At 43.6% G+C, this 15011-nt stretch overlaps 1 protein-coding gene across 23 annotated transcripts in view; it reads right to left on the reverse strand.

Moving 5' to 3' along the window:
• BIN1 (bridging integrator 1) overlaps nt 1-15011 on the reverse strand; it is a 96652-nt gene that overhangs the window by 64267 nt on the left and 17374 nt on the right. For 9 of the 23 annotated variants that reach the window (XM_042041647.1, XM_042041642.1, XM_042041641.1 and 6 more), the window contains exon 1: nt 2390-2608. The exons of 13 other annotated variants lie outside the window; for them this stretch is intronic. In XM_042041647.1, coding sequence (XP_041897581.1) covers nt 2390-2593 — 204 coding nt within the window. In that variant the 5' untranslated portion in view covers nt 2594-2608. Of the gene's footprint in view, nt 1-2389; nt 2609-12284; nt 12517-15011 lie in introns of those variants that run through there. One more of the 23 variants, XM_042041648.1, reaches the window with a different exon arrangement.

The following is a 15011-nucleotide window of genomic DNA, read 5'->3' on the forward strand; positions in this document are numbered from 1 at the left end:
AAATCCAGAAGATGACAGCTTCAGTGAAGGTCAATCACTTTGTGTCAAAAAAAAATCCTATTCAAAAAGACCCCATTCCTTCCTCCATACAACACGAAGTACAATATAAACCCAAGGGTGACTAGATAATAACAGCATGCATAGCCAAAGGAACACCATGTATGTGTCAAAGAGCCACCACCTTTTCCTAAATACTACTGTATTAAAAAATTTCTGTAAGGAGCCAGTCATGCTGCATTGCCTTGAAGGCTCATCTCAAGTATTTTCCTCTGACAGCTGTTAAACAGCAGCCTCACTGTGACCTGCACCTTCAGGACACACTTCTCAAGTTTAACGTGACTCACTGTGGTCACACTGAGTTGCATTTCATGTTTCATCCTTCTCTCTCACTCTGTAGTCAATATAGAAAAAAATAAAGTTCCAGTTTTCTCACTCAGAATTATTTCCTGGAAAACCTGCTTCCCCATAATGGGCTCAAGAGAGAGTTCATGGCAACAAGTTTCACCAGGCTAAAGTCAACATCTTAAAACACACAGGACATCGAGTGTCTTAGGACCTTAGGTGACCACAAAGAGAAGAATCAGGTCTAACCCCAGTTTCTGGACCTTTCTCCCACAACTACCTCCACAGGTTTAGTGGATCTTAGGCTGTTCCTGTACCTGGAGTTCAAGAACCTGTCCTGCATGCTGTTGGTGGAGAACTCCTGTCTTGCCTGGCAGGTCAAAATTGCTATACCCATAGGTAGCACCCTGTGCCCAAGATAAAAGCCCTCTTGGACATGGGGCCAGAAGCCCAGTTAATCTTCTGCACTAGGAAAGAGGCCAGGATGATTTTCATTTCCCTGTTTACCTCTTCTTCTCTTTCTACTGTTTTCAGAATTTGCAATAACATCTGCTGACCCCACTCTCTGTCTCAGCAAGACCAACATCCCTGAGGACCCACATTAAAAGCATCTTTGTTTTTGGAGTAGAACCTACAACAGTTTCTCCCCAGCCCATTCCCACCCTACTGACAACACTGAATTCTTTCTCAAGAAGGTACCAAACACTTTGCCTTCAATTTCCATGCTGTGATCAAATCACTTATCTAAAATGGGCTTTGACATTTCCCTGCCTTAATGCCACTCCCACTCTGGGAAGCCTTCACTATCAGGATCTGCTAACACTGTCTCTAACTATAGTATATTGTCATCAAGTAATGCTTTAAAAAAATGTTCGTAGTCCTTTACATTCTTGCGAGGCTCACTGCTACTTCCCACAGAACTGGGCTACAGTATCTAAGTGGGATGGGTTGATTCTTGGCTTCCCAGAATACAGCAGTGGGACTTGTTCAAGTCAGAATTCTAAACCAAAAGGCACAGTAAGTACTGTGCAGCTAATCTGTGCTGATTCCAGCCTCATACAGACTCATTAAGGAAAAAAAATAAAGATAGCATTCAAGGGTACACAAAGCCCAGGGGCTCAGTCAATTTTTTGTGGCATCAGCTTTGGCAAAAAGCCTATAAATAACAAGCTCTTTGAAGAAATGGGAAAGCTCCATATGCATTCCCTTGCTTTTACTTCAGATAAGCACTCTCAGTGGGAAAAAAAATTGTTCATATTACTCTTTAATAGCTCCAGTTGAGTGCTAAAGAAAAAAGTACAAACTTTAAAAACCTCCAAAACCCCAAACTCAAGAGCTTCCCAATGTCACTGGCAAATATTTAAAAGCTACACCCCAAGCTCATTGTTCCACCTAATATGTTACTCAAAGTAATTTTTTAAAAAAGGAAAATAAAAAAATCATGACTAGAACTGCTCCCTTAACAGCAGTATGTCCAGTGGTTTTTATTACCTGTCCAAGGAAAAGCTCAAAATACGCTTACAAGGATTTTTAAAACTGGCAATATAGAAGCCTTCTTTTATTCAAGACCCTACAGTAACACCCTCTCAGTGGTCAATAGAAAAAAGACATTTCTGAACAAATCAGCAGGTTTTTTAAGTCATACGACCAGTCCCTAGATTTTCTTCCATCTCAGAACAGGTTGCCAAGCACAAGCTCTCTCCTTCCAACAACAACTACTGTGAACACATTTGCATCAAGCAGATCTGCTCTACTAGATACCAGCAAGATGGACCCTGAACTTGGAGATCTTTAGAGGGAAGATACCACAGAGACTAAGCCAAGACCACCTGGTTGGCCTGGCAGCAAATGCTTTCATCTCTGCAAAGGCCAATCCAGAATGCTTCACTGTTTTTTCCCAAAAGCACAAACCAAGGTGAAGGACACAAGGACACTCACCACACCTGTATCAGGTACAGTACAAATTACATTTCTTGATTTCACCATTTGGGGAGAACAGGGCCCTTGCCCTCCCACATTTCGCCACCTACAGCAGGCACGGATTTACCAGCAGTGTGAAAGGGGATGCTGTCCCCCTGTTACCAGTCACGCATGTTCCCACAGCAGGCAATGACATGAGTTCAGCTGCCCCCTCCTCCCAAAGGATCGCAACTATGTCCTCAACATAGAGCTGTGCAGACTTCTCAAGTGTCTTTTTCTTATGTGGAAGAAGATGCCAAGGGCAGCTGAGAGAGCACAGCTCAGCTGACATTAGCACAGGGCAGCAAGAGTGCTGTGCTGAGGTTCTGCCACACCTGCACCAGACAGCAGGGACTGCTGAGTATCTGTATCTTGTGAGTTTGGGAGATGAAGCCAGAGTGGGAGAGGCACCTCAGGGTGCTTTTGCTTTTTTTGTTTTGATTTACTTTAAAGAGTGAGGGCTCCTTCATATGCTAAAGCAGCAGCATTGTCTGCTAAATCCTTAAACACGGTACATGGCAAAGCATGCAGTGCTCCTAGTTATCAACGCAGTCGCTTCTGTCCTTCACAGTTTCCAGTTCTCAGATATCCAGATCTGGTTCAAGCTCAGCAGCTTTTATTTTTGATGGCAGTCTCAGAGCTCAGTTACCAGCCTTGGACAAGATGGCTCTGCTCAGCTTCATGCTGGAAGGGTGTCGACAGATGCTGAATATATTACGAACAAGTGGACATGAGCTGTCACTCCCTAAGGAGAAGAAAAAGGCACACTGAGGAAATTTGGTCACTATAAATTAGTTGGAGGGGGGGTCTGTTAAAAGTTAAAAGATCTTCAGATTGTTTTTATTCCTGCTGTGCACCATACATTCATCAACATTAAAACAGTCCCATGAAACAACACAGGAACAGTAACTTAAAACTGCCACAAAGTATTTCACAGAGAGCACTAGGCAGCTAGAAATGGCTCAAAACATCTCTTTATTTGATGAAGTGCAGAAAGAAAAAGTATTTCCTATTCTATTTTCCTCTAAGAAAGGCAGTACCAATCTACCACTCATATCTTTACAGATGTCACATGGTGGAATGCCTAGGGATTTCAGTTCTATCCCATACACAGTTGCTGAAATAATCAGATTCATCAGTCAGCAGAACTCCTTTCATTCACAGGAGTGCTGATGGACCAACTCTTCTCTCTCACCCTGGTACTCCATGCCCCAGAAAATCCCAAATCCAGGCAATCAGGACTGCCAATTACAGCATCAGTGCAGCTCCAAAAGCCTGGTCTGCTTTGTATCATCATTCATCGTATGTGACCTCAAGGCAAAAGGCCTTTCTTGTTCCAGATTTGTTTGATTACAGTGGGATCCCGACCCTGGAGTTTTACTCTTCAGAAGTGCTGCAGTACTAATGCACTATCACACTAATGAGAATGAAACTGGACCATGTGTCCGGCTTAGCAAAGGGCAGAAAGGTTGCAAAGCACACTCAACTGAAAATCTTCAAGTCTCCTACAGAAAAAAGATGCAGCTCACTCCACAAATCTCAAGTGACAGTGGATAACACTGCTAGCGCTGCTTATGTAAGTGTAGTTTTGTGAACTTGAAGAGCAAGGACTGAAAGAAGTGGAAGCAGAGGGGACAAGGAATGATAAAAAAACCCTTTCCAGCAAATTTTTCCCCTGTCATAAGCATCCAATTGTTTCTGACAAGGAACACAGAAGCAAGGTAAGGTGGATATAAAGACATGGGGACTGCTGACATGACAGAGCAGTTCTGAGGGCATTGATGCAACCCAGTACCTCTACCCTGATTGTACATTTGCACCTTCATTTCAGACAAAAAAGAAGCCAAACCTAGGAGCTTTCCTGTCTTATAAAGAATGGATGAAACCACTCTTCTAAATGCCGGTGTTGTTCTCAGTTCATCTGGTTTATGCATATGGCTTCTCTGGGCACCACTTGAAACCACACCTTTCTGCCCAAGTAACTCCATTAGCACTGTCTAAAGTGACATGTCACCTCTCCAGAAACATGAGGCAAGTAAGTTGTTCATGATGTTCACAGAGGGTTGAGGAGTTCCACCAGCTTTCATGGTACATTTTTCATTATAATGTCAGAGGAACGTTAGAGCAAATCCTTCATGCACCTAGTGGAGGATATGGAGCCTCAGGGCCTAGTCAAAGAGGCAGATATTCCTGCTTGGGTTAAAAATCTGCTGCCAGACCAGGCCTTGCAAAAGACAGCATCAGAAGAAAGTCATATTCCTGAAAGAATAGAAGCTTACCAAAGGTCTGTAATGGGAGACAAAAACATTCTTCTTTGGGTAATTAATCTGAAATAGCCCTCTAAGCAATAGTGACCAAAAAGTGCTCTCACTCAAGCACCATTTAACGGTGTCAAGTTATGCATAAGCTCAGGATATTTCTGGCTCAGCCATCACTGGACAAGGATCTGCTCCTCTCTCTCTCTCACTGTGCTTCAGTACCATTTGCTTGAAGATTAAACGGAACATGCTTCCCCTGATAGTCCTCATCCTTCAAGGCAAGGCTGAGAAGCACATTGCCAGCTCTGCTCTCTTGGTCTAGCCTGCTGTGGGAGGCAGGAGGATTTTTCTCTTGCAACAAGGTTCATTAACAGGAGACTCTTCTGAAGCGTAACAGGGATGCAAGGCAAGAAATGAAATCTCAGCAGTCAGCTTAGACCACATGCTATTTCCAGATGGCTTATGGACATCCACCCACAAAACATGTCATTAGCTGTGCACAGGTGGGGGTAAGGCTACCAGCCAATTCTAAGTTCAGCTTGCCCAGAAAACCCAAAACCGCCCAGTCATACTGACAGCCCCACAGTTATGAATATTTGCCACGCATTTAACGAGAGCAAACCCAAAGTGCCAAAATAGGCAATAACCCTTCAACACTCTGGTATCTTAAACAAGTATCTACTGCAACTAGTCCACGAAAATCCATGAAGGTTTAACACCTCCCTCTTTCACATTCAGCCATGGTTTGAAATGCCGGTTACATTTTCATTTGCAGAAGACCTTTCCTGTTTTTGTATCTTATTAAGCACACACACGCAGACAAACACAAAATCACCATCTAAACTTAGACCAGAGAAGTTAACTCTCCTGTAAATGTCACCAGGTTTAAGTCATGGCTGGGAGAATAAGTTTGTGTTACTGTCAATCAAAAGCCAGGCAGAGACATATTGCTGTATCAAACACCATTGCCAGCTGTCTCCCCCAAAGCAAATGCAGGGTCTGTTCTCAGAATCTGCGAGCCCTTGCTGTGGCTGTTAATAACCAGGGGAACTGTCAACAACCTGCAGCTCTCCCAAGGCCCAGCTCCACATGCCACCACTTGATGTTACAGCCTCACTTGGAAAGGCCTGAAATTTCAACTGGATTCAAGCTGCCCCTGGTTTGCAGAGCAGCACACATGAGAAGGCTGAGCTGAGCACAGGCTCAGCTCACCTACATCATCCCTCAGGGGTGTGTCACAAAGAACCAGCATTTGCTTTGCACCATCCCAGTCACATCCTACTACAGAGTGAGAGGGAGGCAGCCTGGCACTTGGAATCTCTCATCTCTGAAAAAGGGCTCACTGAAAATATAAGATTCTCTGGGAAACTGGTGGATACTCAATAACCTGGGAGCAAACCCCACTGCTTTTATTTGAAGGATCCCAGCTTTGTGGCAGTGCTTGTGGACAAAACCAGGCCCCCTCATTTTGTTTTGAATCCCGGATATGAAAGGGTGTAAAGAAGGGGATTGTCTTGTTACATACTACAGACTTTAAATTTCCAATACAGACCTTTCAAAGCAGAACAGAGACAGCACCTATAGAAAAAGTAGAGTAATGAGAAGGAAGACATGATTTGTGGCTTTCTGCATGGAGCAAAGCTGGGCAGTACCTAAAGGAGGGGAGTTACACCCTTCACCTCAGTCCCTAGGCATGTATATCACTGGAACTACAGCCACCAGTACCTGAGCACTCCTTGCCCACCACATTACTTATCTGTTTATCCACTAAAAAGCACTTGTATGTCTACAGACATAATCATTATTCCTTCAATCCTCTGCCATCATTAAAATGACACAAATATCAGAATCAACAGTTGCTAAGACACCCACGTGCTCAGTTATACCCCCTGCTACTCTGTCCTGGCCTCCCTCTTGCTTGTGTTCTTCTGTTCCCCATCTTCACATGCTTTTGTTACACATCTGGTACATAGAAGCAGTGCCACAGTTCTAAATGGTCCCAGCTCCTGCAAGGAGAGTCAAACACACAGTTCTCACCCTTCCTGTGCAGCTGACTTCACCCTCAGTTGCAAAAAGGGTTTAAGGGGCCTCTTGGAAATTCAGGGGTTAGAGTCTGGGCTTCTCTGTTCCCTCCTACAAAAGTTGCACAAATCAAAGTCCTTTGCAAACAGTTACAATGAAGAACCATAAACTTACCGTGCCCAGATAATAAGCAAAAGGGGAGAGATGTAAAGTTACAAGGAGGACAAGTTACCTTGCCAGAAATTATTAACTCAAATTGTATTTTCATTATCAGCCCAGGATCTCCACTTTTAAAATACAACTCCCTTCCCCATCCCATCACAGCATTTGATAAGCAAAAGGCACCTGGTATTTACATAGGTTAATGTTTCTCATTTAAAAAAAATGGGATAAGCTTCACTTCGACGTAAGGAAAACTCCAGAAGAGTTTCAACATGACATATAAACTGATATTGTCAGAGTGGTTCTGATTTATTGCTTTGACTTTATCAATTGTGTTGTTTACAGGAAGCTTGAAATGGAGACAAAATAAAGATACTTTAGTCTGGATCTGAGCTCACTCCTGCATGGGGGCAAACTCTGCTGTGCCCTGTGGCCTTGCTGCATAAAGGTCAGCCATGATCACAGGAGAAGTTACTATACAGGGGAGTATCTGGGTCGTTAACGCACAAACTTTATTAGCATAGACTTCATTTATTATGAAGATTCACCTACTTATTAATACTATGAACATTACATCTTCATGCTGGAGCAATCACTAGGAGCTTGCAATTTGTAAGTACACAAGTGAAAGCATCCCAGGAATCAGAAAGGAACCTGCACTCCAGAAGGAAATCTCATACAACTTGTAGCTTCAGCTGTGATATCCACTGCCCCCTCAGTCAGGAAGTTCAGCATCACCTCTGAAATCACCACAGAGCTTTCTCTCCCACCAAAAACTTTAACAACTTCATGTGTTCCCTGTGGGAATTTTCATCTTTTTGGGGAAAAAAAAAAAAAAAGAAAAGAAGAAGAAAACCACAGCAAAACAACAAACAGAAATAACCAAACAGAAAGAACAACAACAAAAAACAAAACAAAAAAACCCCAAAAAAATAAACCCACCACTCTTTCAGTGTTTTGTTCTTATTAAAGTTGAGAGTTCCTACAGAAAACACTTGTCACTGAAGACCTGATTTAGTCAAAGTTTTCAGCTACGATGCTTGTCATGATAATGAAAATGTCTTCATACCAACCCAGATACAGAAGATTAAAGACCACCTGACTTGTTCTGCGAGTCATTTGGTGCTAATCTTGTTATACAGGCTAACAATAAAATCATAATGTCTGTATGGAGCCCGAAGGCCTTGCTGACCTTCTGTGGTTAAAGTACGCTTATTCCATTGCTAGCAGCACTCACAAAAGGAGGGCTGGAACTGCATCTAGTTGCTTTTATCTCCTCTTGCCCAAGAGTTTATTTGTAAAGGATTACCAGGAGGCAGCAAGTTCAGATACAACTCAAGCTGTCTCTGGATCACAGCAAGCCTCTTTAACCACATCACTCCGTTTCGACCTAATGCACATTCACTGCTGCCTACCTTTGGTTATGCCACCATAACTGCAACTGCACAGCACTGTGAAGTCCCCTCTGTCATTCAACATGGGCTGCAAGAACACCATCAGGACATCTTTATGTCTAAAGTCACTAAATCTTCTATGCCAAGATTTCTGTATTTCACAAACTTTTTCTAGATTCCCTTTTCAGTACCAGGAGCCAGTGCCTTGAAACCCCACCTAACACACTTCAAGTCACACATACAGAACAGAGAAGCTCCTACTGGTATCTAAGAACATTCACAGCCTCTTACATTACATTTCATATTCAACATGTTAAACTGACAAGCCATAGACACCCTTGCACTACACTGGATGACCAGGAAGGATTCAAGGATTCCACTTAAGAAGCTGGACCAAAGAACCTCCTAACACATCTCTAGTCCTGGACTCACTCTGCAGCAATATGTACACGTATGTCCCAGCCTTGCAGCAAGTTTGCCCTCAGAGGAAGGCGGCCAGACTCCTTTGCTGTTCAGTGCTGGCTGTGCAGTGCTGCTGCAAGACTCAATGGCCTGTAATGCTGTAAGACACAACGACCTGACAGCACACACTGGAACAAGAGCAAACTCAGCACAGTATGCTTTCTAACTCACACTTTATTCTAACTCATACATTACAACTATGTCCAGTAACCAGTCAGGTCGTGTTGTGAGTTTTACTGTCAGTACAGATCACCACCACAGTGACAAAAGCACCAAACTTCAGGTAGATTCACCAGTGTAGGAGCACTTCAGTGCCAGCACTCCATTCATCTCACTCTGCTGCACAAAATTTACTGCGAAAGCCAAATAACAAAAAGGGACCAAGCAAGCTTTTGTACTTCTGTCCCACAGGATACACTTAAATGCTTTGCTACAACAAACAGAGCAAGTTACCTATTCTAAAACTTGCCTCATTTAAACATTAACTGTCTCCAGACAGTCATGTACAACTTTGCGCTAACGATCAGTCTCCCAAACAGCTTTTTGAAAAGCTTGTCACTGGAACAGAGACCTGTTCGAATCTTTACTACAAAGTCAACATCTAAAGCATTTTTATTCCAAATAATTATGTGCAAGAGATTTTGCCCTTCTTCATCCCACACATAAAATACAACAGAGGCCTTCTCATTTGCCCAGTTCCTTGCAGTGGATTTTTTCCATAGGTAACTTAAGAGTAACTTTTGTTTTCACATAGACCCCCTTACCCTGGTGGTTCCCCAGCCTGCTTCTGTTCTTCCTGCTGCTGAAGTCAGGGAAGAGCCAGAACCAGCAAAAGAAGGGAACTAAGATTTCAGGGACTAGAGTGATTGAAGGTTTTGTTCACCTACTCAGAAAATGAAATTCCCCGAGAATGAAACCTGCAGAGGACACTCCAGATCTATGCTCAAGGCGAACAGGAAGGGCAGGAATTCAATACATGAAATAAGGCAGAAAAACCACAACAGATGATCTGGCACTGTAGGAAGCATCAGAGAGCAGCCACAGATGACATGTGAGAGTTGCTGTAGAAGTTATTACTTCTCTGATTATCCATTAAAGCAACTGTCAGTCAGGGGTGAGATGGACAGTGACAGCCAGGCAAACACAGGCATCACAAACAACCTCCACCATGTATCACCAAAAATCATCCTTCTCAGCAGAGACAAGGGGATCAACGAGGGAGGCACTCGGTGCAAAGCCATCTCACCACTCTGGCAGCCAGATCTGAGAAGGCAATTTTGCTTTGCTCATATTTGAATGGGAGTGTCCAGCTTGCACCAACATACTGTGCTTCTAGTGGTTCAACACAGCATGGGTGGGGGTTGCCAGTTTTACTTTAAAAGTACCCCAAGAACACAAATGACACATGAAAGGTACAATGTCATTCATCCAACTTCTTCAGAATGGGGAGAAAAACCCCACTGAGTTTTTAGACCATCACCACAAACAAATCTGTTTCATCAGCACAGGATTCCAGATGCAGGAGACCAGGTTAGGAAAAAAAATAAGTGTCTGAGCTCACTCTGCAACAGTCATGCTAGATTGTGGGTAGGATGGTGGTTCAACTTTTTTTTCCCAACTGTAAACAGCACAGGGAATTAAACAGACAGCAAGGCCAGAAGATACTGGGTTGAAATTACAGATCTGGCAATAAACACAAAAGAATGTCTCGTGATTTTCAGCATGTGGTCTGCAGACTTCAAGGCCAATGAAGAACAACTATGGAAAGCAAGCTGTATATCTGGCATTTACAGAGAAGGCCAAACCCCTGGAAAAGAAAATTAAGGCCCCATGATATAAGAAAAGGTTTGAAGCCCTGCTCTAGTTCATCTAGAATATGGATGAGACTTTTTATCATGAGGTACATTCCTCTTCATGGTTTTAAGGGAACCTTGTTCAATACCACTGACACATTCACATACAACTCAACTATGGGAATGGAAAAAAACCTCCTTCCCCTTAGACACAACTCACAGTCTGCCAGGTCTAACCCCCCCAACAGGAGCCATTACCTGGTGTGTCTGACAACAGAACAAGCACCTCATTAAGACTAACACAGCACAATCTACTCCAATTATGAATAAAGACTTAAACCTGGAGTGAATGGAGTACGAAACAAAAGAACCATAGTGATGAGATTTCTTGCTAAAAACCTTATAAAGCCTTCTCTGTTTTCTGTAATTCCCAGGCAGAAGTAAGGGCAACTAAGTAACATCTCTTTTTTGGTCTTTAAACACAGAGCCATGCCAGGCCTGCCAGTACAGCTGTCCAAAGTTATGTATCCAGTAAGGCTCCTACCTCAGCCACATTCAGCAACACCAGTGTCATGGCTGTGGTCACTGCTGGGAGCGGGAGAGGACACAACACACCTCAGTCCTCGGTGCTGCAGGTGCCAGCGTGTGCCACGTGCTGGCTCACATGAGTGTCCTTCCAGCACAGTCACACCAGCCCCCTGGGCAGCTCCTACACACTAATTTTGGCTCAGCGTGGCTTTAATAAAAATGAGTCATGACAGCAACCAGCAAGTGTTCCATGGCTGCTGCTATCCACACTGGTATCTCAGGAAAGCAAAAATGGCATGTGCACACATCTTTGTGCCTTCATTCCCATGAGGCAAGTGCCATCACCCAAATAATTCTGCTATCACCTGCAAGAACGAGGTAGGCACTGAGGCTGCTGTCAGCAGCTGCTCCATTCCCCCCCATATTGGACAATGTGGCAGATACCTGCTGGGCATGGGACAGTGTGTCAAAGATTAAACATGAGCTTTTGAGTTCTCACTGGAAAGAGAGGTGCTCTGCTGACTCTCTTCCTTATCAGTCATGGGCACAGAATAAAACCTCCCCGTTGGATCCTATCCTGCCACAGGTTTCACTTCCCATGCCTTTAAACAGCTCTGCGTGACCACAGCCAAGCAAGGACAGGAACTGGAGTGCTTCCATGGAGGGGAACAGAAACCTGAGAAGGGAGGAGAACTTCTTTTACCAGGTGGGTGTTCCCTGGCTCATTCCCCATTCCCAACCTGCTCCTCCAACACCTTTCCCCACCAACTACCACACTTTAGTTTCAGAGATGTGCAGCCTGCAGAGTTTCAAAGGTGTTAAATTACCAAACATTATTACTGAACAAAGACAGGGTTTAGGAAAAACAAAACCCCAAAACAAACACACAACTGAGATTAGCTGCATAAAGTATCTTTAAGAGTGAAGGTAGAAGAGAACAGGGAACAACGTTTGTCAGTCCCTGTTGATTCACTGTTACCTGCACCTGGCCACAAAGGGTCACACTCACCCAATATTTAGCTTCCCCTTGTGCAAACCTCGACCTCACTCATCCCTTTTCTCTTCTTCCTCTCCCAGAATAAGACAATAGGAAACACTCTCTGGTCAGTGTGGCGACTCTGAGCCGAGACACACCAGACACACACACACCCCAGGAGGCTCTGAAATCACACTGGAATCACTGCGTGATGTCCCAGCAAGAGGCAAGTGCTGAGAAGCACGTCCATGCCCCGGGCTGCAGCTCCCAACAAAAGGAGCCTTTGTCCCCTGGTGGCTTTCGCAGGACTGTGCCAGAATCAACACGGATCGATTCCAGCAGCGCTAGGAAACAGGATGGGATAGGAAAGAATATAGGCTGTTCCTACCTTCTGTGCACCTCTGACTTGCACTTGGGGGGACTGCATATCAAAGGGACCTGGCTTTTAAGAAGAGTATCATCCTAAAAACCTTCAGGTACTTCATAGGAGACATGGAATCCATCTTCTGTAGACAGCTTAAATATACAAAACATTCAAAAGTACTGCCACCTAATCACTTCCAGGCGAGAGACTTGATGGCAGCAGTTTCCAGAGCCAAAGTTCTGCTTTAATTCATCTCCTGCAAGAAACAATAGGAACTTCCTTTGAAGTACATTCTCCAGCACAGATGGATACAGCATCCCCTCCATCCTCAATTCCAGAATGGAACTATCCTGCTCAGGGGATGGAAAGAAAATCTACCTTGGACTGGAGAAATTCCCAAAGCACAGAGGAGTCTTTGCAGAGGCCACAGTTTCATGAATACTTAAAGGCTTTCCCAAGAAGGCCACTGAAAAAGCCTCATTTCCCACTCTCTCTCCTGCCTCTGTATCACTGTCCCTCCTTGTGCTAAACCAAGAATGTGAGGGCTAAATGCTGAAACAGGATTGAGAAACAAACCTCCATTCAAAATAGCAATACAGGTTGGGTTAAAAGCAACCAATGGTTTCTGATGTCCCAGCACGGCTCACAAGGGGTGGAGGATTGATTTTCCAAGCAGCACTGCTGTTCTTATGCCCTATTGTAAATTGTTGGGCCATTGTTTTCAGTCAGTCACACAAGTAAGGGTGAATTTTGGGCTAAAGGACTAGATTCAGTGGCTGGGCTGAATGTCTCCTGTTTCTATCAATCTGGAAAACACCAAGATTTAGACTTGCTAAACTTGTATAAACTTGTGTTTCAACTCTAAAAATCTCCCATCCATTCCTACAGTGGGAAAATCACTGCCAAGCCTTTTTCTTTTTCAAGATAAGCTGCTGAGCTCTAGTCCCAGCATTTCAAAATTTTTTGAACTCTTAATTATACAAGGGAGATGCAGATAAGATGCAGCCACAACTTCAGACAAACCCACTCAAATTCAGTGGTTTAGGAACTAGTTTATTGACTGAAAACTTTGGCTTTGCTCACCAAGAGTAATTTCCAAACCTCAGTTTTTACACCCTTTCTATAACACTTGAAGTTCTCACTGAGATTCAAGTGTTAAAAAAAGTGTGAATCTACTGTTCTCAGCCACACAGAGTATGACCAAATATCATGGAGATAAAACTGTAATGGCAAAACTCCAAACCAACTTTACTACTTATCTTCACAGCTCATGTAACTTTTGGGATAGGTTTTGCTGTCCACTCAAGACAAACCTTCCAAGAAACTGAGCACTGGGTTTCTGAGACTTCATTACTATCAGATTTTTAAAGACGTATCATCTAAACTATAAAAAATTTTAAAATTATTTTTATATCTAAACTGTTTTTAAAATTACATAGCTTTTTGAGACAGTTTCTCAGCCTGATGAGACCATTCTGCAATTGTGTTATCTCCTGTCAGGATGAACTCTGGAAAGCAGTTAAGAGCTTAAAACAACCGTATATTGCCCAAATCACTAATGAAACTTTTGAATGAAAGGAGAGCCAATGCACTTTGCAATGTTATTTCCTCAGTAACAACCAGAGCCCTATTATTAAATGCAGGCAGGGATCCAAGAGGCAGCTTCGTCTGGATTCTGATTTGATTGCACAGCTGCCACAGGCAAAGGTTAAAGATGATGGGAAGAGAAAGAAAAAAATAGAACAAGGAGGATCTAGAACAACAACTAAATAGATATTACTGTGGAACACCACAGATCCTGAGAAAGAAGCCTTAACTTGGAAGAGTAAGGGTTGACTGTGTTTTGGCTGGTGTATGATTAGAGGACAGAAAGCTCTGAAGAGTTGTTTGACGTGACAGCTTCGGGTTTTCCAAGAGTAGGAAAACACAGTCGAAGCAGGAGCACTCCTGACAACAAAAAGGACCTGGGAGCACAGTGACAGGACCAGGCTCCCAGGGCTTCCCTTGGATCTCTCTGGGGAAAGCCCTTCTCAGTAGCTGAGGAGGGTATCCAGGCCTTAAGCACCTGGCTTTCTGCCAAGCATGGAGATGGCTGGGGATTACCATGTGAGATTGAAAGGAAGATGTGATTGGAAGTAGGAACTTGAACGATGCACAGCTGATGCTATCTAGGCCTTAGGTGCTTTGCTAAGCAGATGAAAGGAAGAAATAAATGCAGAATCAGACCTGATCACCAGTTTCTTGTGAACAGGAGTATCCAGCTGCAGCTATTTTTCCACATGCATCTGTGGGTGAGCGTGCAATGCTTGGACATCTTCCTTTGAAACAAGCACAGAACCTTCTTCTGTATCAAAAGAAACAAGCACATCACACAACAGCACTGGTACTGCCCCAGTGCAAGCACAAAACACTTTCTTTCTCATCTCTGACTTCAGAGCAGGGACATAAATAAACCAAAGACGCTCTCTGAAAGGAGGCAGTCTGTCTCTGCCAATCTTCACCAGCACAGCCAACACAAACCCAGTACATTTCTGCTATGGAGAGCAGGGCAGTCTCACCCACATCACAGCAGCACTGTCAGGAGGAGAGCAGGATACGTGCAAAGGCTTGGCACACACGTGTGTTCAAAGACTTTTTTTCACCCCAACACAGAACCACTTCTTATTCATTATTTGAAGATGTCAGAATGAGACTTCTAGAGAACAAGTAACTTGGCCATAGCTGTACAAGGAGTATGCAACAGTGATACAA

Source organism: Corvus kubaryi, unplaced genomic scaffold (assembly GCF_017639235.1).
Source record: "Corvus kubaryi isolate FWS band 111438036 unplaced genomic scaffold, C.kubaryi_AGA036_p1.0 37396, whole genome shotgun sequence".
Classification (NCBI taxonomy): domain Eukaryota; kingdom Metazoa; phylum Chordata; class Aves; order Passeriformes; family Corvidae; genus Corvus; species Corvus kubaryi.